General features: G+C 47.5%; 1 protein-coding gene across 3 annotated transcripts in view; it reads left to right on the forward strand.

Annotated features, from left to right (window-relative positions):
* Window positions 1-25,786, forward strand: part of TP53BP1 (tumor protein p53 binding protein 1) — a 173,450-nt gene that overhangs the window by 81,562 nt on the left and 66,102 nt on the right. For all 3 annotated transcript variants that reach the window (XM_077263609.1, XM_077263610.1, XM_077263608.1), the window contains exons 9-12: window positions 667-769; window positions 19,229-19,320; window positions 22,289-22,461; window positions 23,635-25,480. In XM_077263609.1, the coding sequence (XP_077119724.1) occupies window positions 667-769; window positions 19,229-19,320; window positions 22,289-22,461; window positions 23,635-25,480 (2,214 nt within the window). The remainder of the gene's footprint in view (window positions 1-666; window positions 770-19,228; window positions 19,321-22,288; window positions 22,462-23,634; window positions 25,481-25,786) is intronic.

Here is a 25,786-nt window from a genome sequence, read left to right on the forward strand (position 1 = left end):
GTTCAGGCAGGGCTCGCAGAATATGGAAAAGTGCCCAGCTTGCAAGTCTAGGGGGTGTTCGTTTGCACTGAGCCCATGGGCACATTAATGATGCGCCAAAAACACCTTATTTGCATACAAAATAAATTGTGTTTTGTGTGTTGGTTTTTTTTTTGGCAACTAATTCGCTAAAATCTCTACTACAGGAATGATTTTTGTAGTGGCTAAGTCACCTACGTATCTGTTTAAGTAGCTGAATTAGCATTTTGGAGGTGACAGACGCCCTTTACAATGTCAGCATGTGCCTTGTCTTTATGGTAATTGTAGGTTTATTCCCTGCTCTACCTGACGGCAGCATATTTTTGGCTTGAAACATTTGGCATGAGATTTTTTACAGTGTGCCCTGTACAGGAAAAGTCCAGACAGTACAGGTACTATCTAATGCCTAATGCAGGGTCTGAGGAGACACTGAATGACGAGGATTTTCTTTCTCTTGATCCCCGTATCATGCGCCCCTCCTCAGACCCTACACTTGGCACAATACAGTGTACGTTTTGCTTCGAGTGTCCCTTTATGAAAGAAGGTCCATCTTACAGACGCATACCTCACTTCTCTATGGTATAGCTGTAAAACATTTGATCAAGTACCCACATTTCTGACTTTGTTTCTATCATTTTTCCCAATTAGAATCTGACATCAGTCCTGTAGTAAACAAGATTGTGTCTACTCCAGCGGATAGCCTGCGCCTCCTGCAATTCTCTGGACAGGCCACCCTTGCACCTGTGAATGAGTAAGTATGTGTTCTGCTTTATGTTATTCTTCAGAGTGACCCAGGCTCCTTTTACAGCATGATAGCATGTGGGAATGTCCGAGAAGAAAGTTCCCTTACATTGCCAGTGCCTAGTGCCATGTTGTCTTGTATCATGAATGCACAGGCCATTGCTGGTCACGGTGTGCTGCTGCTTCGTGGTCCGTCCTCTGAGACAGCCTGACACCATGTACAGTGGCGTACCTGTTTCCGGTGACCTCAGAATTAACGGTCCCGTATGTCTATATGACTTGTGTAAAGCTAAGGGTTGAGACTTAGAAAGGGTATTCAGTTCTGATTAACAAACTGATTTACCATAGAGAGACTGTGCCCTGAAATTGCACAGTTTTTCCATAGTGAATAAAATTGTACCAGCACTATCATGCCATTGTTTTTTTCTTAATGGGCAGAGGATTGTGTCTTCCTTTTGAGACTGACAAGTGACAATCTATATTGTGCTGCAGAATATATTGATGCTACTGTATACAAGGGGGATTGATCTATCTATATATTATGAGAGAGGTGGCCTAGCTTAGAAAAAAGCTACATGTTTTCAAAGTAATACTATTTCATTTATCAGGATCAACTTTCAGCTCTGTACATTGAATGCATCAATCAAAAAGTTAATTACTCTGTCGCCTCATTGGGGGACACAGGACCATGGGTGTTATGCTGCTGTCCACTAGGAGGCGACACTATGCATAATCTGAAAAAGATTAACTGTGGCTCCTCCTCTGCAGTATACACCACTGGACGGCGTCAGCCTCCTCCAGTTTTTGCTTAGTGTCGCATAGGAGGCACACCTAAGATTTTTTTTTGTACTCCGTTTTTTTCCGACGGATTACAGATGAAGAAAAGTGGGTCTCCTGTGAGACTCCCGGCATGGCTCCTTCCTCGGCCCCCTATCACGGGGTGCCCGGTTGAAGTAGAGATTATTATTATTATTATTTATTGTTATAGCGCCATTTATTCCATAGCGCTTTACATTTGAGGAGGGGTATACATAATATAAACAAGTACAATAATCTTAAACAATACAAGTCATAACTGGTACAGGAGGAGTGGGGTGGCTATTCCCCCATGTTGCTCTTTCCCCAGTCCCTCGGGGGCTGGTTCGAAGTCGAGACTCCCCCTCCTTCCCCAATTCCTCTTGGTTTCTGGGTTGAGGTCGAGGCGAGGATAAAGGCCTGAAGGTGACAACAGCACCCTCCCTAATCCCCCTCTGGGGGCATTAGGTTGAGACGCCTCAGGTAGGGCCTGTACAGGCAGCACTCTGCAGCTCCCAGCAATGGGCCAGCACACTGCACGTGCATCCAGGGACCCCAGCCCAGCTGCGGGCTCCTGTTGGGGCCGGGGGGATGGAGGCAGGCATGGCACAGACAGACACAGGGCTCCCTGCGCCCCTGTCTCTGCGGCAGCACTAGATCTATACTGCCTCAGGGGGACCCCTCACCGGGCCCCCTTTCCGCTTACAGCCCCACCGCTATCCTGCCTTTAAATCCGGGGGGGTCCGGTTCAGATCCGACCCCCTCCCGGACTTTCGCGGCGGCCTGGAGCCCTTCTGGGCATCAGGCATCTAATTTAGGCTTCGGCCTAGCTGAAGCCGCTGCCTCCTCTCCGCCCCCCGGCCCGCCCTCCGGATGACAAGTATGACACTCTACAGTGTCATAGAGGGGGTGGATCGAGACAGAATGGACGCGTTTTTACACAGCTTTGCCGCCTTTTTCTCAGCTCTCCGCCCTCTTCTCCTCGGCGGCCATTTCTACTGCAGCAAGAATTAACCCTGCATCTCTCGGTCAGCAGGACCAGGACCAGGCCAGCCAGTCTCCGGGGGGCACAGGACTGTGGATCTTCGGCGCTGGACCTAGGGGCAAACTGGTGGGGTAAGACCACAGCTGGGTTGTTTTACTCGGCTGTGAATCCATATTCCCTATAAGGCTCCCCTATAGGGACCTCTGCATAGCTACCCCTGTAAGGTCCTCTGCATAGCAGCCCGTCTGCACTCTGTGCACTATGCCGGGCTCAAGGTCCAAGAGAACCAGGCAGGACTGCTATTATGCATTCTGCACAGCCTGCAGGACCGCTCTCCCCAGCGGCAGTGTGTACCCACACTGCCAGGACTGCACTCAGACTACTGTGTCGGAGCCCCAAGAGGCCCCTGCCAATGCTTCGGTGTCTAATGCCATGCCGGAATGGGTCACTCAGATGTCACAATCTATGACGCAGTCTATAGATAACCTAACCCCCACATTGCTTCAGGATCTACAGAGTCATGCCTCGGCTATGACCGTTACCCAGCAAAGGGAGAGCTTGACTCAGGGACAGGACGACCCTGGCACATCCACGTCTAAGTCAGGACGCAAGCGGACCCACAGTCCATCTACGTCATCCCATAGCACTCAGTCATCCCCTTCTAGGGAGAGACATCGTAGTTCCAGGTCATCTAGACCGTCCCCTTCCAGGGACAGACAATGCAGATCTCCGCAATCCCCGACCAGAGAAGGCCTCCTCCCCAGCTCACCCAGCACAGGACTCCTCAGTGATGCACAGGATTCGGAATGCATCTGTGACTCCGACTCAGACAAGGAAACGGAAGGGTCACTGATCCCAATCCCCCCTAGCAATACAGCGCTAGTTGAGGACTTAACCTCTTCCATCCATCGGGTGCTGGACATTTCTGATCCGCCACCAGAGGCCCCAGAACACAAGATTTCCTTTGAAGGACCTCTGAAGCCGCCTAAGGTTTTCTCTAACCACCCAGAGTTTAAGGGTATGTGCACACGCTGCGGATTTTGCTGCGGATTTGACGCTGCGGATCCGCAGCAGTTTTCCCTAAGTTTACAGTACCATGTAAACCTATGGGAAAAAAAACCCGCTGTGCACATGCTGCGGAAAAATCCGCGCGGAAACGCAGCGGATTATTTTCCGCAGCATGTCAATTCTTTGTGCGGATTCCGCAGCGGTTTTACACCTGCACCAATAGGAAACTGCAGATGTAAAACCACAGTGGAATCCGCAGAAGAAACCGCAATAAAATCCGCAGTGAAAACCGCAGTGATTTTGCACTGCGGATTTTCCAAATCCGCTGCGAAAAAATCCGCAGCAGAATCCGCAACGTGTGCACATACCCTAAGGCGATACTTAAAAAGCAGTTCTCACAGCCTGAGAAAAAATTCGCTGACCGCAAATATCTGGAGGCGAGGTACCCCTTCCCGCAGAAGGATACCAAGGCGTGGACAGACCCACCTGAAGTGGACCCCCCAGTCTCTAGACTAGCAGCACAGACCCTTCTTTCACTGCCAGATAGCTCAAACCTCAGGGACGCAGCAGACCGGCAGGTAGAACGCATGGCTCGTTCAATTTTCAAGGCCGCATGGGCATCCCTGGCTCCCGCGTTCGCTTCAGTTTGGGCTGCCAAGGCCATTCTAGCCTGGGCCAAAAATTTACAAGCTGGCCTCCAAGGATCCGCTCCTGAGCTGTCGGACCAAGCGGTTCAAATAGCAGTCGTAGCAGATTACATGCTTCATGCAGCTCTGGATTCAGCAAGGGGAGTAGCGGGGATAGCACCAAACGCCATCACAATTCGGCGTATCCTCTGGCTGCAGGAATGGAAAGCTGACGCAGCCTCAAAGAAGTCCCTCACGCACCTCCCCTACCTCAGTGGGCGACTTTTTGGTGAACAGTTGGACATGATGATATCCAACGCCACCGGGGGTAAGAGTACCTCTCTTCCCCAACTGAAACCTAAACACACTTACAAGAAGCGTAACCAAACTCTATTCCGATCCTTTCGGAATTCTTCGGGCTGGTCCGTCTCGCGTCCAGCACAAAATCGTAACCGTTCCCCACAGGTACAACTCAGGATCAACGCAAAGGTCGGACAAGACCTGGCAGTCAAAAGCGGCCCAGTTTAAACCCAGAGGAGGAAAATCTCAGACTTTCTCCTCATCATGACTCACGGACCCCGGAAGACACCACACCCGTAGGCGGCCGACTTTTGCTCTTTCATCAAGTCTGGCTGCCTATTACAGAAGACAGGTGGGTCGGGGAACTAGTGTCTTCCGGATACAAAATAGACTTCACCTCCAACCCACTGGACCGATTCTTCCTCTCTGTCCCCCCAAAAGCACCAGCCAAGGCTCGTGCCTTCCGGCAAGCTGTCTCCTCGGTTTTTCAAGCAGGAGTCATAGTACCGGTCCCCATGGCCGAGCGCTTCTGAGGGTTCTACTCCAATCTATTCGTAGTCCCCAAGAAAGGAGGCAGCGTGCGGCCCATACTGGACCTAAAACAACTCAACAAATACGTACGGGTCCGTCACTTCCGCATGGAGTCCCTTCGGTCCATCAGTGCGTCCATGGAGAAAGGAGAATATCTCGCCTCCATAGACATACAAGACGCATACCTGCATATACCGATTGCACCTGCCCATCAGAGATTTCTCAGGTTCGCAATCGACCAGGAACACTACCAGTTCGTGGCTCTCCCGTGTGGACTCTCCACGGCTCCCAGAGTGTTTACCAAAGTCATGGCAGCCACCATGGACGTCCTGCTCTCCAGAGGCATAGTAGTCGTTCCATACTTGGACGATCTACTCAAGGCTCCCACCTTCAAGGACTGTGAGCTCAGCAACTCAATCACAATCGACACTCTGAGTCGCATGGGCTGGTTAGTCAACCTACAAAAGTCATCACCAACCCTGAGTCAGTCTCTGACCTTCCTGGGAATGCTATTCAACACCTCCAGAGGTCTAGTGCTCCTTCCCAAGGACAAGGCACTGGCTCTCCGTCTAGGAGTTCGCACGCCTCAGGCCTCTCCAACTAGCCATCCTCAAGTCCTGGGACAAGAACCCTTTCTCTCTCGACAGGGAGTTCCGGCTAATGTCGTCAACCAAGAGGTCCCTGCACTGGTGGCTCAAGCCAACCTCGCTAGCAAAGGGGTTATCCTTTCTCACAAGTCATTGGAAAGTTCTGACCACCGATGCGAGCCTGTCGTGGTGGGGTGCAGTGCACCTACACCACAGGGCAAGTGGTCCCCAGTGGAAGCGACCATGCCCATCAACATCCTGGAAATTCGTGCCATCCTCCTGGCTTTGAGGGCCTTTCATCATTTACTGGCAGCCTCTCACATCAGAATACAGTCGGACAATGCCACGGCTGTGGCATATGTGAATCGCCAAGGGGGGACCCGCAGTACCCAGGCGATGCGAGAAGTGTCACATATCCTCCACTGGGCGAGGACACAGGGTCGGTTCTCTCAGCGGTCCACATTCCAGGGGTGGACAACTGGGAAGCAGAATTCCTCAGCCGAGAAGAAATAGACTCGGGAGAGTGGACTCTCCATCCCGAAATTTTTCGCCAGATCTGCCATCCCTGGGGGACCCCGGATGTGGACCTAATGGCATCCTACTTCAATGCCAAGGTCTCCAACTTCATGGCCAGAACACACGATCCGTGGTCACTTGGAGCAGATGCCCTGGTTCAGGCCTGGACCCAGTTCCAGCTTCTGTACATTTTTCCACCTCTCCCCCTGATATCCAGAGTGGTAAGGAAGATCAAACAAGAGGGAGTTCCAACCATCCTAATTGCACCGGACTGGCCCAGACGTACATGGTACGCCGACATCGTACAACTTACAGCAGACGCCCCCTAGCGTCTCCCCGCCACGATCTTCTATCACAAGGCCCGTTCTACCACCAGAACTCAGGGGCTCTCAATTTGACGGCGTGGCCCTTGAGACCTGGGTTCTAACCCAGGCAGTGCTCTTGCTGGACGTCATTGGAACCATGAGCAGGGCACGGAAGCCAGCCTCTGCCAAGATCTGTTACCGTACCTGGAAAGCTTTCTTTACCTGGTGCGAATCTCGTGGCCAGACTCCACTCCCTTATTCCCTACCCAAAGTACTTGGTTTTCTCCAATCGGGTCTGGAGGCCAGGCTGTCCTTGGTCTCGCTTAAGAGCCAGGTGTCAGCCCTCTCGGTGCTTTTTCAAAGGCGCATTGCTACCAAGCCGCAAGTAAGGACTTTTCTTCAAGGGGTTTCCCGATTGGTTCCCCTCTACAGACGACCACTAGAAACGTGGGACCTCAACCTGGTCCTGACAGCATTGCAGGAACCACCCTTTGAACCCCTTAAGGAGGTCCCGCTCCGCCTTCTCTCCCAGAAGGTGGTTTTCCTGGTGGCAATCGCCTCGCTGCGCAGGGTGTCTGAACTGATAGAACCTCCTGCAGACGGCCCTTCCTGGCTTTTCACCAGGACAAGGTAGTTATTCGTACGGTCCCATCCTTCCTTTCGAAGGTTGTGTCCAACTTCCACCTCAATGAGGAAATTTCACTACCATCCCTTTGTCCGGTTCCGGTTCATAGAGTGGAGAAGGCTTTGCTTACGCTTGACCTCATCAGGGCATTGCGTATATACGTGTCTAGGACTGCGTCCTTCCGGAGGTCTGATTCTCTTTTCCTCCTTCTGGAAGGCGGCAACAAGGGTCTGCCAGCTTCCAAAGCTACCCTTGCCAGGTGGATCAAATCCACCATACAAGAGGCCTACCGCCTTAAGAATTCTCTTCCAGCCGGTATTACGGCACACTCTACACGGGCGGTAGGGGCCTCCTGGGCCATTCGGCACCGGGCTTCGGCACAACAAGTGTGTGTAAGGCGGCCACTTGGACTAGCCTACACACGTTTACTAAACACTACAGGGTTCATACCCAGTCCTCAGCGGACACGAGCCTGGGTAGACGTGTTCTGCAGGCGGCGGTGCCCTAAGTATAGGGGCCTGTCTGCACAATATTTGTCCATTGCTTCCCACACAGGGACTGCTTTAGGACGTCCCATGGTCCTGTGTCCCCCAATGAGGCGACAGAGTAAAGGAGATTTTTGTGTACTCACCGTAAAATCTTTCTCTTAGCCTCTAATTGGGGGACACAGCTCCCACCCTGTTGCCCTTTCCAGGCCGTTGTAACTGTTGAGTTCTCATTGTTTTCTTGAGCTCGTACATAGTTGCCTTCTTACAGGCATAATTATGTTATTCATGTTACGTTCCTCTTGCTGCTTTTGCACAAAACTGGAGAAGGCTGACGCCGTCCAGGGGTGTATACTGCAGAGGAGGAGCCACAGTTAATCTTTTTCAGATTATGCATAGTGTTGCCTCCTAGTGGACAGCAGCATAACACCCATGGTCCTGTGTCCCCCAATTAGAGGCTAAGAGAGAGATTTTACGGTGAGTACACAAAAATCTCCTTTTCTTTACTAAAGAAATTTAGTAACTATCCTGTTCTGCAAACTGAGATTCCACAGCATTAGCTACAGTCTCGTTTGTCGTAAATGTTCGTGCTTTTGTATGATTTTTTTTTTTTTCAGTTTTGGAAAGAGATGATAATCAAATGGGTAAAATACAACAGATGATTTGCAGTTTCACAGCTGATATCATTGAGTTTAAACTGGGCAATACGAGACTTGTAAGCAGCATGTTATGCTGCAGAAAAAAAAAATCTTTTAAAAAGTTTTTGCTGAAGTTCCTATCCTCACCTGACGTGGATAACTTCTCTTAATCACAATTTTAAAATGACGTAACCTTTTCTGGTAACAATTACCACTTGCAGTTGTTAAAGAGAACCTGACGACCCCTCCAAACCGCCAGCAGTTGTGTGTTCCTTTTTTACCCCTTAACGACAGCCGATGCGCATTAAAACGGTGGTTATTAAGGGGTCTTATTCCCTAATTGCCTTTTTAAAACAGTGATTGGGAATAAAAGTATAGCTCCCCCCAGAGTTGCAAACTCTCCGCTCCGGGGTTTCAGCCAACAGGGTAGCTGAGACCCTGGAGTACATGATAGTTTTTTCCAGTCCTTGCTCGCTGTTATTCAATAAATAACTGCAATCACGTAAAAAAATAAATAAAAAAACTGATCCGGTTAAAAAATAATTTGTTTTCCCTGACATGATATACCATGTCAGAGGACAGAGAAATAGGGTCCTAGAGTCCACCATAGTAGCCAAACTGAAATCCCTGGGAGACAAGAGAGACGCTAATTCCAAGTGCTGACCAGTCAGAGAAAAAAAAAATATCACAAAAATCTAATTTCTAGCTCCCTTTCTGTAAATCAAAGGAGACCCCTTGATCATCTCCCCCTCCCATCCCCCTTCTCAGATCTTTTTTTTTTTTTTTTAATCATTTTTTACTTTTATCATTCTTTTCAGTTAGGCTTGGTAAGCGGTACAGTTAGGCTTGTTAGGGCTAGGCTCACAGTTTTTTCAAAACTAAAATATAAAATACTAGATTAGATTTAGATCTAGTAGTTAGATTAGGTTTAGGTATTTGTTAGGCAGGCATATAGAAAATACTAAAGGCCTGAAGAACGTTCACCGCGGAGCAGGCATTCACCCTGCTTTGCTCTGGCAGTGAAGCAGAATCTACTTATAAAGCAGAGCAGTTTTCAGAGAGTGACAACGAGTCTTCCTCCACAGGATCCTATAGCCCGATGGTAGTGGAGTAATTTTCATTACCCCAGAAGTCTACAAGCCCACCAAACAAATTTTATATGCCCACCAATAAATTTCCCAAAAAGCCACATCCTTTCATTCCGGTTCCTGGATCCCCACAAATGTCCCCTGAAATAAAAAAAATTCACACTCCGTGCATACTTGGGAACAAAATCTGTCCATAGGACCCCTGTATTTGCAGCTGTCATGTCCGGAGCCCGCTATTAAACCCTACTTAGATTTCTTCATTTTAGTGACAATGCCCAAGCCCCCCAATAACTGAACCCCAACTACGATCGCCTGAACAAATTGAGACCCATAATTTCCCTCCTGAAAGATTTATTTCTAAATTCATACACTCCTGAGCAAAATGTGGCAGTCGACGAATCCTTGATGAGTTTCAAGGGCCGCCTGTCATTCCACCAATTCCTCCCCTCCAAGTGAGCCAAATACGGCATCAAGCTCTACAAAATATGATACATATCCACCTTTTTAATTTACGAAGGTAGGGGCCGCCAAATTAGCCCCCCAAACTGCCCCCAGACAATTGGCATCCCTTGGCTAATAACGTCTTTTCTCCATCAAGCGTACCACGTGTATACTGACAACTATTATGCCAGTATTCCCTTATACAAAGCCTTCCGCGATGCAAATTCCGTGGCCTGTGGGACAATTGGGAAAAACAGAGTAGGGTTTCTTTCCGTCACAATTGTCCAGACGTTTGGAGAAGGGGGCGCCATTCTCCCTTGCGAGTGACTAACTTCTTGCAGTGAAGTGGAATGACGATAAGGACATATACATGTTGACTATGCTGCATGTGGACACCATTGTGATGGTCAGAGACAGGGGCGCCACCAGGAACAAGGGAAAACAAGCCTACGTCGCAGATTATAATAAATTTATGGGAGGCGTTGACTTGTCGGACCAGGTGCTTCAACCATGTCTGGTGAAGCGGAAGACCAGGGCCTGGTACAAAAAGTTAGCAATCTACCTCATTCAGATTGCTATCTATAGCAGCTTCATCCTCTATAAAAAGTCACATTTCTCGCATCTCTCCAGTACCAGGAGAAAATTGTCGAGTGTCTCCTATTTGACTCAACTCAGGCACAGGACTCAGTCTTCGAGTCAGAGGATGTTTGGAGACTATCGGAGCTATATTTTATTGTCCCTGCCACTCCCACCCAAAACTATCCCCAAAAAAGATGTTGGGTTTGTAGAAAGAGTGATGCCTTGACCTCCACTGTTCTTGTTAACTACCCTCGCCTACTGCATCCTCACCCATCCCCTGTAGATTGTGAGCCCTCGCGGGCAAGCAGGGTCCTCTGTCCTCCTGTACCTGTCGAGACTTGTATTGTTCAAGATTATTGTACTTGTTTTTTATGTACACTCCTCCTCACATGTAAAGCGCCATGGAATAAATGGCGCTATAATAATAAATAGGGCAATGATATTATGTGCCCATCCCAACCAGCCTTTTGTGTCACTCCCTGTTTTGAAATCTACCACACAACTTTCCATTATTAGACATGAATAAGACCAAACTGAACGGTAGGATTTCTATACATTTATGTTTTCAATTTAGTGTGCCCCAGTAGAGAGGAATTTTTATTGAACAAAGAATATTTTTGTCAGTAAAACACATTTTACCCCATTTCACAATTCCAGGACTTGATCACTCACATACCAAACTGTTATTCAGACAAATTCTCGTCCACATACCCACCTCTGTACACTCCAGAATGTGGGCCCTACAAATGTTCTTGAGAAGTCAGTTCATCTGACAATTCCAGGACTTGATTACTGACATAAGCATTTTTAATCATTCATCTTAGTTTTACTGTTTTTACGACTGTCTTGCTACACAAAACTTTTTTTAACATTTATATTACTTCTATGTTATTTAGGTTGGTTATACGGGCATGATAATTTTGTTGGAAGATCTCTAATAATGAGGCTGTTCGGTACTTATAGACTACTAGATGGCAGCCCGATTCTAAAGAATCGGGAGTCTAGAATCCATATATACTTTATTTATTCAAATGTAAGAATAATACAATTAATAAATAATAGTAAGAAAGAACAAAAAATGGCTGCACTCACCAGCTCTTGACAATTCTTGACAGTACGGCACATTTCTGTGGCGGCAACCAATCAAAAAAGTGCCGCGCACCACGAAGGCATATATCTTTGTCCACCCTGAGCGGGTGTAGGACGCTGGTGACGTCACTTATCTCCGGACATTATCTCCGGACAAAGCCACGGAAGTTGGCACAAATTGCCGGAAGTAGTATTCTAGGCAATTATATATTAGATTTTAATGTTATCAGTGTTTACCTTTGAACGTTTATATTGTATTGTCCTGTCACCAGCCATGTGTACGATTATCGGCCGAAAGCCTCTCTGGAACCAATAATCACCCCATGTAAAGGTATCTTTATAAGTTAAAGATTCAGAATACTATGACTTTTATCATATCCTGAACAGTCAAGTTTTTTATGAACCGTTAAGGTTTTCTGGTTGAAGTAAAAAAAACTCTGAGTGTTTACAGTTTGAAACCATAAAATGTTGAAAAATTATGTCATTCTTGAGTATATCACTCAATGGTGCTCATAAACGTGTCAAATTTGATCTATAATATACTTTAATATACGTTACTTTAATCTTTAATATACTTAAGAACAGGGCCCCAGACATCACACAGGGGGTCTGAAACACCGCACAGTGGTCCAAAATATCGCTGTGCTCTGCCTGGGGCCCCATATGCTGCCTGGGGCCCCTGTGCTCTGCCTGGGGCCCCATATGCTGCCTGGGGCCCCTGTGCTCTGCCTGGGGGCCCCATGTTCTGCCTAAGGCCCCTGTGCTCTGCCTGGGGCCACTGTGCTCTGCCTGGGGCCCCATATGCTGCCTGGGGCCCCTGTGCTCTGCCTGGGGCCCCATATGCTGCCTGGGGCCCCTGTGCTCTGCCTGGGGCCCCATATGCTGCCTGGGGCCCCTGTGCTCTGCCTGGGGCCCCATAGGCTGCCTGGAGCCCCTGTGCTCTACCTGGGACCACTGTGCTCTGCCTGGGGCCCCATATGCTGCCTGGGGCCCCTGTGCTCTGCCTGGGGCCCCATGTTCTGCCTGGGGCCACTGTGCTCTGCCTGGGGCCCCATAGGCTGCCTGGGGCCCCTGTGCTCTGCCTGGGACCACTGTGCTCTGCCTGGGGCCCCTTATGCTGCCTGGGGCCACTGTGCTCTGCCTGGGGCCCCATATGCTGCCTGGGGCCCCTGTGCTCTGCCTGGGGCCCCATATGCTGCCTGGGGCCCCTGTGCTCTGCCTGGGGCCCCTGTGCTCTGCCTGGGGCCCCATGTTCTTCCTGGGGCCACTGTGCTCTGCCTGGGGCCCTATAGGCTGCCTGGGGCCCCTGTGCTCTGCCTGGGACCACTGTGCTCTGCCTGGGGCCCCTGTGCTCTGCCTGGGGCCCCTGTGCTCTGCCTGGGGCCCCTGCCTGGGGCCCCTGTGCTCTGCCTGGGACCACTGTGCTCTGCCTGGGGCCCCATATGCTGCCTGGGGCCCCTGTGCTCTGCCTGGGGCCCCATATGCTGCCTGGGACCACTGTGCTCTGCCTGGGGCCCCTTATGCTGCCTGGGGCCCCTGTGCTCTGCCTGGGGCCCCTGTGCTCTGCCTGGGGCCCCTGTGCTCTGCCTGGGGCCCCATGTTCTGCCTGGGGCCCCTGTGCTCTGCCTGGGGCCCCTGTGCTCTGCCTGGGGCCACTGTGCTCTGCCTGGGGCCCCATGTTCTTCCTGGGGCCACTGTGCTCTGCCTGGGGCCCTATAGGCTGCCTGGGGCCCCTGTGCTCTGCCTGGGACCACTGTGCTCTGCCTGGGGCCCCTGTGCTCTGCCTGGGGCCCCTGTGCTCTGCCTGGGGCCCCTGCCTGGGGCCCCTGTGCTCTGCCTGGGACCACTGTGCTCTGCCTGGGGCCCCATATGCTGCCTGGGGCCCTTGTGCTCTGCCTGGGGCCCCTGCCTGGGGCCCCTGTGCTCTGCCTGGGACCACTGTGCTCTGCCTGGGGCCCCATATGCTGCCTGGGGCCACTGTGCTCTGCCTGGGGCCCCATATGCTGCCTGGGGCCACTGTGCTCTGCCTGGGGCCCCATATGCTGCCTGGGGCCCCTGTGCTCTGCCTGGGGCCCCATATGCTGCCTGGGGCCCCTGTGCTCTGCCTGGGGCCCCTGTGCTCTGCCTGGGGCCCCATGTTCTGCCTGGGGCCCCTGTGCTCTGCCTGGGGCCACTGTGCTCTGCCTGGGGCCCCATATGCTGCCTGGGGCCCCTGTGCTCTGCCTGGGGCCCCATATGCTGCCTGGGGCCCCTGTGCTCTGCCTGGGGCCCCATATGCTGCCTGGGGCCCCTGTGCTCTGCCTGGGGCCCCATATGCTGCCTGGGGCCCCTGTGCTCTACCTGGGGCCCCTGTGCTCTGCCTGGGGCCCCATATGCTGCCTGGGGCCCCTGTGCTCTGCCTGGGGCCACTGTGCTCTGCCTGGGGCCTCATATGCTGCCTGGGGCCCCTGTGCTCTGCCTGGGGCCCCATATGCTGCCTGGGGCCCCTGTGCTCTGCCTGGGGCCCCTGTGCTCTGCCTGGGACCACTGTGCTCTGCCTGGGGCCCCATATGCTGCCTGGGGCCCCTGTGCTCTGCCTGGGGCCACTGTGCGCTGCCTGGGGCCCCTGTGCTCTGCCTGGGGCCACTGTGCTCTGCCTGGGGCCCCATTTGCTGCCTGGGGCCCCTGTGCTCTGCCTGGGTGTAGGACACTGGTGACGTCACTTATCTCCGGACATTAGCTCCGGACATTAGCTCCGGACATTAGCTCCGGACATTAGCTCCGGACATTAGCTCCGGACAAAGCCACGGAAGTTGGCACAAATTGCAGGAAGTAGTATTCTAGGCAATTATATATTAGATGGGCTTTACTGCATGGTTCTTGCTGAACCTCCTGTACCAGACAACACTGTCAGGATTCTATAGGGAATTGGTTGTTTTGTGCATATAGCGGTTCCTACCTGCTTGTACGACCAGTCTCTGAATGATAAACATGTCATTTTAGCCCTGCTGGTGTTTACATCTTTGGAACTAACTCAGGTTTGCCACATAGTTGGCTGCATTTTGTCCCACATTTTGCCATTCATTTCAGTACAGTTTATTCTTCCTGCTACAATATACGCAACTGCGGGACAACTGTTTTGTTAGCAAGACCAAGTTTTATAATCAGCAAATGTGTTTTTAGGGGCTTGCCTCCCTCTGTGAGTAATAATTCCTGGAAGGCTTTTCTTGTTCGGTAGCTCTGTGTATATGTAAGCTTTTAATAGGTACTGAAATTCTGTCAGTTTTATTGTAAAGACCACATGGTGCACCATCTATTATAGGCACAGCATGTGTCCAGCATTCACATTGGTGCCATATTGGATGTATTTCTGAACACTGAAAAACTACTGCAATAAAATTTGAAGTGTGTTCCTCAGAACTTAGAAAAAAAAAAAATTTATTAAAGAGACAGTGGAAAAAATGGAAATTGTACATTTTCAAACTTTTGTTGCATCAACTGCATAAAAAATGGTATCAAACTACTCACTACCACCCTAGATAAAAGACGACACAGGGTATAATTTACTAAAAAAGGCATTTATGGGGGATTTCTTTTGCTCTTGAACCACACAGGCTCTGCAAATATGATAAGCTATCCCAAATAGAACCAAATTTGTGTTCTAGAATTCACAATGTGCCCCTTCCATTACGAGCACTGCCATTTGTATCGCCGAGCTCGGAAGAAAGTGGGAAACAGATTGAGGGGTCCACTTTTCGGTGTTACCTGTGGCAGAAGTGAGAAATTTTGGGCTAAAGCAAGAGCTTTTTCAATATGACATCTTAATGTTATCAAATTCTTTCGTCATGCCTGTGGGTTCAAAATGCTCACTATACCCAAGCATAAAATCCTTGAGGGGTCACCTTTCCAAAATGGGGTCACTTGTGGGGTTTTCCACTGTTTAGGCACAGCAGGGGCTCTCCAAATGCGACATGGCTTCCACTCTGGATTCCGGACAATTTTGCATTCAAAAGTCAAACTGTGCTCCTTCCCTTCCGTGCCCTGCCGTGTTCCCAAACAGTGGTTTTCCCCTACATATGGGGTATCTGGGTGCTCAAGAGAAAATGGATCACAAAATTTATTGTGCAATTTCCCCTATTAACTTTGTGAAAATAAGAAAAAAATTTGATCTGAAGTAACATTTTTGTGAAAAAAAAGTTAATGTTCATTTTTTTTTTCTTCCAGGTTGCTTCAGTTCCTGTGAAGCACCTTAAGGGTTACTAAACTTGTTGAATGTGGTTTTGAGCACCCTGAGGGGTGCGGTTTTTAGACTGGTGTCACTTTTGGGTATTTTCTGTCTTCAAATGTGACATGGTCTCGTAAAAAAAAAAAAAAAAAATGTTGGAAAAATGAGGAATTGCTGGTCCACTCTTAACCCTTCTAACTTCCTATAAAAAAAAATGCTCTATGATTTAAAGGCATAAAAATTAAGTTTACAAACTGAAATTTTCAGATTTTTTTTTTCCAGCATTTTATCATGCCCTTTGGGCTTCATAACATGATTTGTAAGAGCCGGTGTCATCGGCAGCTCTCTGCAAACCTTGCGCTTGCACACTGCTTTTTTTCCACTTACGTCAGTGTGCCAGCTGGTCCTCTTTATTCCTGCTGAGTCCGGCTGTTCTGCGGCTCCTCCATGGACGCCAGCAGTCTTCTGCACTTCTGGACATGCGCAGTGCGCCTCTGAAGCTGGGACGCGTACACCCGGCTTCAGAGGCGCATAGGTGTGAGTGAAGAAGCCACTTGTGTGCAAGATTTACAGAAAGCTGGCTATGTCGTGGAGTCTTGGAAATCATGTTATCATGAACACAGGGGCGTGATAAAATGCTGATAGGGACAACTACTCTAAAGATCTAATTATGTCCAATGAAAAAAGGGACTCATGGGCAAGGAATTTAATCTGGAACATACAACTTCTGGTGCTTTAGGGGACATGTGGGACCTGTCAGGTTCCCTTTTATACTTGTTTCCATAGTAAAAACTTTAGTTTTGTCTGCTAGAAACATTCAAGGCCAACTATCTATCAAGAACTCCTCAAGTATTGATAAGTTATGAATATCTTAATTTTAAGAGTATTCCAGCTTTTGTGCCAATGGCTGGGAAAAAAATTGCGCCAGTGCGTGGGAAGTATTACTGTTTTAGCCCTTGCCGACTTTGCTGCTATGCATTTATGTTCCAGTTAAAGAAAAGCCAGCACGGAGGTTCTTGAGAAAATTCTGTATTTATTGTAATTTTATTCCATACATGCTGAAACCACTGAACACAGGTCATCAAACATCAGATGCCTTTCAGAAGTAAATTCCTTATTCATAGCTGTATGAATACTGGAGTAGTATTTTCAATGTAAGAATTGCCGTCAGTTTTACTGAATTTGATGAGTGGGTGTAGCATTCCCCTTCCCCCCCCCTCGCTATGTCCTCAACAATGCCCATTTTTACAAAGCGTCTGAATCTCTTGCAAATTATTATTATTATTATACATTTTTATAGCGCCATGTATTCCGTGGCGCTTTACATGTGAATGGGGCAACTATAGACAAGTACAATAAACATGAGTAAAACAAGGCACACACACGTACAGGAGGAGAGGACCCTGCCCGCGAGGGCTCAGTCTACAGGGGATGGGTGAGGATACACTAGGAGAGGGTAGAGTTGGTCATGCAGCGTTTCAGCAGACAGCAGATCGCTGCAAGTTGTAGGCTTGTTGGAAGAGGTGAGTCTTCAGGTTCCTTTTGAAGGTTTCCGTGGTAGGCGAGAGTCTGATGTGTTGGAGTAGAGTTCCAGAGTATAGGGGAAGCACGGGAGAAGTCTTGGATGCGGTTGTGGGAGGAAGAGATGAGAGAGGAGTAGAGAAGGATATCATGAGAGGATTGAAGGTTGCGTGTAGGTAGGTACCGGGAGACCATGTCACAGATGTATGGTGGAGACAGGTTGTGAATGGCTTTGTATGTCATTGTTAGTGTTTTGAACTGTAGCCTCTGGGCAATAGGAAGCCAATGAAGGGCCTGGCAGAGAGTCGAGGCTGGGAAATAACTGAGAGACAGGTGGATTAGTCGGGCAGCAGAGTTAAGGAAGGATTGGAGTGGTCCCAGAGTGCTAGAGGGGAGGCAAGAGAGTAGGAGGTTGCAATAGTCGAGGCGGGAGATAAGGGCATGCACTAGTGTTTTTGTGGTTTCATGGTCAAGGAATGCACGGATCCGGGGAAATGTTTTTGAGTTGGAATCGGAAGAAGGAGGCAAGGGCTTGGATATGTGGCTTGAAAGAGAGGGCAGAGTCAAGCATCACCCCGAGGCACCGGGCATGTGGGACTGGGGAAAGTGAGCAGCCATTGACATTGATGGATAGGTTGGATGGAGGGGTAGAGTGAGATGGGGGAAAGATGATGAATTCGGTCTTGTCCATGTTCAGTTTTAGAAAGCGAGCAGAAAAGAAAGATGAAATAGCAGACAGACATTGTGGGATTTTGGTCAGTAAGAAAGTGAGGTCAGGTCCAGATAGGTAGATCTGCGTGTCATTAGCGTAGAGATGATATTGTAAACCATAGGATTCTATGAGCTGTCCCAAGCCAAAGGTGTAGGTGGAGAAGAGTAGGGGTCCTAGAACTGAGCCTTGGGGAACACCGCCAGATAGGGGGCGAGATGAGGAGATGGTGTGGGAGAGGGAAACACTGAATGTCCCGTCTGTTAGATATGATGAGATCCAGAATAGGGCCAAGTCTGTGATGCTAAGAGATGCGAGAATCTGTAACAGGAGGGAATGGTCCACAGTGTTGAAGGCAGAAGGCAGGTCCAGGAGGAGGAGGACAGATTAGTGTCGCTTGCTCTTGGCGGTTAGTAGGTTGTTGGTCACTTTAGTTAGGACAGTTTTAGTTGAGTTATGTGGTCGAAAGCCAGATTGTAATCGGTCAAAGAGGGAGCAGGAGGAGAGGTGGGAGGACAGTTCAAGATGGACACGCTGTTCCAGTAGTTTTGAGGCATAAGCGAGAAGGGATATCGGGCGGTAGCTGGACACAGAGGATGGGTCAAGGAAGGGTTTTTTGAGGATAGGGGTGATTGACGCATGTTTGAAGGATGAAGGGAAGACACCGTTTGAAAGTGATAGGTTGAAGAGTTGTGTTAGGGTTGGGATGAAGACTTTGGCGAGGTTAGGGATGAGGTGGGACGGGAGCGCGTCAAGCATGCAAGTGGTGAGGTGTGATCTTGACAGAAGGGTGGAGAGCTGATCGTCTGTCATGGTGGAGAAGCTGGCTTTGGAAGGCCAGGGCTGAGCAGTCAAGAAGAGGGGCATTGGGGGCTGCAGGCTAAAGCTTTCTCTGATGTTATCGATCTTCTGCTTAAAAAAGAGGCAGAGTCTTCAGCAGAAATGAGAGGAGAGGAAGGAGGTGCTGGGGGACGGAGTATATAATTGAAAGTGTTGAAGAGCTGTTTAGGGTTGTGAGTCAGGGAGGATATGAGAGCTGAGAAGTAGGTTTGTTTTGCGGCAGTGAGAGTGGACTTGAAGCTGGTGAGGGACTGCTTGTATGCGATAAAGTGCTCAGCAGAACGAGATATTTTCCATCTATGCTCAGCGACCCTGGAAGCCCCCTCAGTTCTTTTGTCAGGCTGGTCAGCCAGGGCTGTCTGATTGTGCGAGTTTTGCTATGCGTGAGGGGGGTGGCCGAATCAAGTGTAGCTGTTATTGTGGAGCTAATATTTGCTCATTTTTTTTGCGCAATTCCACGTTATGCAAATATTTTACAACTTTTCAAGTGTTTTACATCAGAAAACTGGTATAAATACTTTGATGAATCGACCCCTATATCTGTTCCTAAAAATTCTGTACTGTAACAGCTGTGTCTGTTTTGCTTTCCTTGTGTAGAGTTTCCTCCGACCCAGTTCCTCCATCTCTAGATGCTATCCAGCCTACACCCATCATCCTTCCCACCTCACCTACAGAGCAAGAAAAAGAAGGTAATCTTCTTCTGTCTCTGTAATAAAAGTTGAAGTCATTGTTTTTTTATGACGTTTTTGTTCCACTGTGTACATTTGGAATGCTCCTGCTAAAGTTTCCTTAGGGCTCTATTGCCAGACAGAGGGCATGTGTGTCGTGAGCTTTTTAATTTTTTTGTGGTGTATCCATTACATTGACATCCTATAGTAGGTGGACAATGGATACATTAAAGGGATGTAGAGACAAAGACCCCGATTCCAGCAATGTGTGACTTACTGGGCTTATTTCTGTAGTTTTGATAATCGCTGATTTATCAGCAAGAGATTATCTACTGATTGTCAGCTTTCTGTTTGACAGCTTTGTGTACGTGGTGTATAATCAGTGGTATGGGTGCCGTTATACACAGCTCAGCATTTAGAGAACTGCTCGATGTATAGAAGAGAAAACTGTGATTCTATCAAAACTGCAGCAAGCAGTCCAGTACGTGACACATCACTGGAATCTGGGTCTCTGCCCCTACATAATGCTACTCTGGGATGAGCTAGCATAATCCTGCTGACAGATTACCTTCAAATACACACTGTCATGTAAAATAACACTATTAACTTGCAGATATGGGGTTAATCTGCAGCATGACATCGTGCAGCATCGGCACTTGGGGCCCCGCTACCAGGAGGAAATGAACTTTATATCTCCCCACCCCGGCAACATTTGGCTTCCAGTCACAGGGGAGAAGCCGGTGCAGCTTCAATCCCTACTGTGTATAGAGTGTGGCTGCCCGCACTGGCCTGATAGCAGGATCCATATTAGAGCCTGCTGTCAGTCAGGGTGTATTTACAGCCACCGCACTCTATACTCAGAGAGGTGATTGTAGCCTTGGCAGTGCCACCCCTGTGACTGGAAGCCAAACGTTGCCCGGGAGAGTAAACTTCATTTCCACCCGGCAGTAGGTTTTTCATGGCGGCACCGCGCGGTGTCAGAATGCTATTAACCGGCAGATTAACCCTATACCTGCAGGTTAATAGTGTTGTTTTACATGAAAGGATCCGTTTAAATGAATCTCCGAGAGTGGCTTTCATCACCCATAGACTTTGTCATTTGTTTAATGGATATTCCACAAAAAACCTCTAGCTGTTAAATATATTTCATTGTAGTTTATGGGTGGCAGATCCCACTGTTTTAAGCATCAGTCACAGCCTTTATATGTCAGGAGACTTTTTTCCTTAAACCAAAAACACCAAATGAACATGGCTACGTTTGATCAGCTGATGATTTTAGATATTGATGTACAGGTCCTTCTCAAAAAATTAGCATATAGTGTTAAATTTCGTTATTTACCATAATGTAATGATTACAATTAAACTTTCATATATTATAGATTCATTATCCACCAACTGAAATTTGTCAGGTCTTTTATTGTTTTAATACTGATGATTTTGGCATACAACTCCTGATAACCCAAAAAACCTGTCTCAATAAATTAGCATATTTCACCGTCCAATCAAATAAAAGTGTTTTTTAATTACAAACAAAAAAACCATCAAATAATAATGTTCAGTTATGCACTCAATACTTGGTCGGGAATCCTTTGGCAGAAATGACTGCTTCAATGCGGCGTGGCATGGAGGCAATCAGCCTGTGACACTGCTGAGATGTTATTGAGGCCCAGGATGCTTCAATAGCGGCCTTAAGCTCATCCAGAGTGTTGGGTCTTGCGTCTCTCAACTTTCTCTTCACAATATCCCACAGATTCTCTATGGGGTTCAGGTCAGGAGAGTTGGCAGGCCAATTGAGCACAGTAATACCATGGTCAGTAAACCATTTACCAGTGGTTTTGGCACTGTGAGCAGGTGCCAGGTCGTGCTGAAAAATGAAATCTTCATCTCCATAAAGCATTTCAGCCGATGGAAGCATGAAGTGCTCCAAAATCTCCTGATAGCTAGCTGCATTGACCCTGCCCTTGATGAAACACAGTGGACCAACACCAGCAGCTGACATGGCACCCCACACCATCACTGACTGTGGGTACTTGACACTGGACTTCAGGCATTTTGGCATTTCCTTCTCCCCAGTCTTCCTCCAGACTCTGGCACCTTGATTTCCGAATGACATGCAAAATTTGCTTTCATCAGAAAAAAGTACTTGGGACCACTTAGCAACAGTCCAGTGCTGCTTCTCTGTAGCCCAGGTCAGGCGCTTCTGCCGCTGTTTATGGTTCAAAAGTGGCTTTACCTGGGGAATGCGGCACCTGTAGCCCATTTCCTGCACACGCCTGTGCACGGTGGCTCTGGATGTTTCCACACCAGACTCAGTCCACTGCTTCCTCAGGTTCCCCAAAGTCTGGAATCGGTCCTTCTCCACAATCTTCCTCAGGGTCCGGTCACCTCTTCTCGTTGTACAGCGTTTTTTGCCACATTGTTTCCTTCCAACAGACTTACCATTGAGGTGCCTTGATACAGCACTCTGGGAACAGCCTATTTGTTGAGAAATTTCTTTCTGGGTCTTACCCTCTTGCTTGAGGGTGTCAATGATGGCCTTCTTGACATCTGTCAGGTCGCTAGTCTTACCCATGATGGGGGTTTTGAGTAATGAACCAGGCAGGGAGTTTTTAAAAGCATCAGGTATCTTTTGCATGTGTTTAGAGTTAATTAGTTGATTCAGAAGATTAGGGTAATAGGTCGTTTAGAGAACCTTTTCTTGATATGCTAATTTATTGAGACAGGTTTTTTGGGTTATCAGGAGTTGTATGCCAAAATCATCAGTATTAAAACAATAAAAGACCTGACAAATTTCAGTTGGTGGATAATGAATCTATAATATATGAAAGTTTAATTGTAATCATTACATTATGGTAAATAATGAAATTTAACACTATATGCTAATTTTTTGAGAAGGACCTGTATACTCATTTTATTGTTTAGGAAGACTTGCTTCAATCTGCAGTCATTGTTAGTTATGATTCTGTGTGATTACATGTTTTTTATACAGTTGAAGACATGGAGGTGGAGATGGCTGTATCTTCATGTAAGCAAGAGGAAACCGCAAAACCTAAAAATGATCCTTGCTTAACTATACCTCAAGTATCAACGCCAGTGTGCCAAAATACTCCAGCATTTGCGCCAGGGTCTTTTGTGGTACCCTCACAGCCAGAGTTTTCTCACGTGAGTATTATAAGTTGTGGAATCTGCTTCTGAGACAGCCGATGTGGATTATTTAATCGGCTGCTTAGTGAGGGACGCTGCATAAGATAAAGGCAAGGTAGTGTGTTTAAAGAAACGAGCTACCTGAGGATTTATGGAGTGCGGTGTGGACCACTTCTACAAAGGGTAATGTACCTCAAACCTCTTCGAGGAAGGCACATGCCTGTCCTGGTGTTCCCGTTCCATAGCAAGAAGTTCCTCTTTTAGTAGTTGGGAAAGCAAACTTCTTGGACTGGAGAAGTAGGCTCTTTATGCTCTACATCAATAGGAGCCAATGGACTTGATTGGGCAAGAGAACACTGGCAGCCTAGATGTGCCAGCAATCTCTGCAGTGACTCGACCATAGAATGGTGACCGGCCAGGTTACATATATCCTGGGTCAATGATCTGACCCATGTGGGGTGGTGGATGCTTTTCCTGCATGGAATCTGAGGGGTCCTGAGTTGGTGTGTGTGTCGGGGTTAAGGTAGTGGGCACAGAGGAAGGCTGTTTGTTCATGCTACAACAAATGTTTACCATGTGGTCAAACTAAATAAGGGACAACTATGATGTGGGACTGCCTAGTAGGTCTTGCTGGGTAGAGGAAATTGTGCCTGCAAATATAAAATGACCAGCCTAGAAGGGCACCAAGCAGTATAGAAGCAACAGGAAAAGGGGAACAAACATCCAAAGGGATTGTAAAACAGAAAGCAGGGCAATCTGGCTCACAATTTTCCCCCCAACATTTTTTCACCTGGTGTCAGGCCTCCTTGGGCAGGGTGTATTCCCACGGTCTGTGTCTCCTAATTCTATTAACAGGAAACAAGTATGTACCGGAGCTTCGCCCTAATTCATAAATTATAACTTGTACTGCAATATATATAAAAAAAAATTGCTGGAGTGCTCTTGTAAATGAGCTGTCAGAATTTAGACAATTCTTGTCCATGTACATAGGACATATGGGTGTCATGGGAGCATCACCCATTCAATAACCCCTTATATTATCCAGAGCGGTTAAACACATTTTTGATCTATATGTGGTATACATTTTGTGTTGTTCATTACTTTACTTGTCAATAAAATAGTAGCAAATTAATAATGATTCAATGGCAGCTTTCAGGAACAATATTACACTTATTTATTCATATTTTACAGGATGTGTTTGTACCTACTCAGAGCCTTGAAGACTCTCTTTCCAGAGAGGAAAGTAATGAACTTAATTTGTCTAAAGTTTGTGACGATCCTGAAGGTGCCAGTCTGAAGTCAGAAAGCCTTGAATTGAACACAAAATCGTCCCATGGAAACACAGATGACCAATGTAATTTAATGTTATCCACAAGTGAACTTATGGAAACTGACAGCCCACACGACAAAGATATTAGTGGAGCAACACAAATTGAAGAGGATGAACAAGGAGCACATCTTTGTGAGAGTACAAAGGAGAGTCCTCTCCCAGGAGATGCTCTGCAGGAAAAGCAGGATCCCATACATAGGCCGCACATTGCACTGGTCCAAGAAGATCCTCCAGCTAACAGTGAACAAAGTGCCGTTAACACTGATATGAATGACATTAAAGATTGTATTGCCCAAAATGATGACTCTATTAGTCAGAATGTCTTGATACCGTCCTTAAATTCAGATGCTTCTTTGAGTATTTTAGATCAAGAAGTGTCTGATCACAGGTTAAATTCAGCTGTTGAGAGTCCTTCTGCAGATGTTGATGAAGTTCCCGAAACTCCTATTGAAGCCGAAGAAGTTGAGGATAAGAAAGACAAGGATCAGAGCGACAAGTGCAATCTCAATCTTGCTCTTTCAGAGACACAGGCTCAACGTCTGTCCACTGATGATGTGGAACCATTGAAGGCACATGAAGCCATGGAGGTGGATCAGAGCACAGATTGCCAAGTAGTTAAAGGGAAATCAGATTTTGAGAATGTTGTAGATCAGCCACCAAGTATCTCGGAAAATAACTTTGATTTAAAGCACATAAAATCTGTTCCTTGTATATTGCCTTTAAATTCTGTTGAAGCTCCACAAACTGAAAACAATGAATGTGGAAGATCTGCAGTTGAGGCATCAGAGGTTGGTCCCCCAAGTGCTCAAGAAAATGCAGATGAGCAGAAAGCTACTGTTGATGAAGTTTTAGGGAAGCCAAAGCAAATTTGTGACCACATTCAAAGCGAATCAAAAGAGAAACTGGATTTTGTGCCTGCCGCAAGTGATTGTAACAAGTCATTAAACCCCTCACCCTGCCAGAAAGTTCCACATCTTATAGATCACCATGCTGACTTACCTGTAGCTCCGAAGGTAAATCAAGAGCTGTTTGCAGAAGAAGAAAATGAAGAGCGATCTGTGCCTGAAACACCAGAATGTGTTCTTCAAATAGACCAAGAGTCCAATTTATCTGGACAGGTTAAGGTACGCCAGGATTTTATCCTCCCAGGGAATTCAGATGATACAAGTGTTAGGGAAAAATTAGCCCAGAAATATCCAGACCCTCTTGAAAAGACAGAACAAGTTGAAAAGCAAGAAGATAAAGGCATCTGTGTGTCAAGTGAAGAACAAGCAAACAGACCATGCAGCCTTGAGGTCGTAGAAGATGTTGAAAATAAACCAAACAGTAGTGAAGAACATCCTTTGTCAAATGATGTCCCAGATTCTGGAAGAAATATACAGTTAGAACCTCCTAGAACTGAAGTAAAAGATGCATCTGCAAGTGATGAAGAAAATCCATCTAAAGCTCCTATACTGGACCTAAGCAAATCTGTTAGTGAGAATCCTAATGAGAGAAGTCCTCATTGCCCAGAGAACACTTCTGAACATCAAAAAGAGTCTCCGGAAAAAGATGAATCGATATCTCCTCAGAAAACGGCCGTGTTTAATAAATGTACTGATGATGCATCCATTGGTTCTTGTGAAGATGAAGGACATGGACCAGATTCAGAATTCCAGGAAAAGACGGCTGAACAATCTGCGCGTAGTCTCTGTGAAAGCTCAAGTGGTAGGTTAATGTTGGATTGTCCCAGGTCTGTTAATGATGCTGATGAATGTGAAATTATTACTTCCTTATAGAGCCCCCAAATATTCCTTCATAGTGTACAGATATTGTCACTATATCAATCTCAGTCCCCAGTGGGTCTTCATAATCTAACTTCGCTATTTCAGGGACATAGTAATGGGTTTATTAGTTTTCTATGAAATTGGTGTTTTTTTTGGAAACTCATTGAGCCTCCACTCAGATGTTGTCCTAGGTCATATTCAAAACCTGAACCCCAGTGGTATAAGGCAGCCCTGCTAACCACTGAGC

This window comes from Ranitomeya variabilis, chromosome 5, assembly GCF_051348905.1.
Source record: "Ranitomeya variabilis isolate aRanVar5 chromosome 5, aRanVar5.hap1, whole genome shotgun sequence".
Lineage (NCBI taxonomy): Eukaryota > Metazoa > Chordata > Amphibia > Anura > Dendrobatidae > Ranitomeya > Ranitomeya variabilis.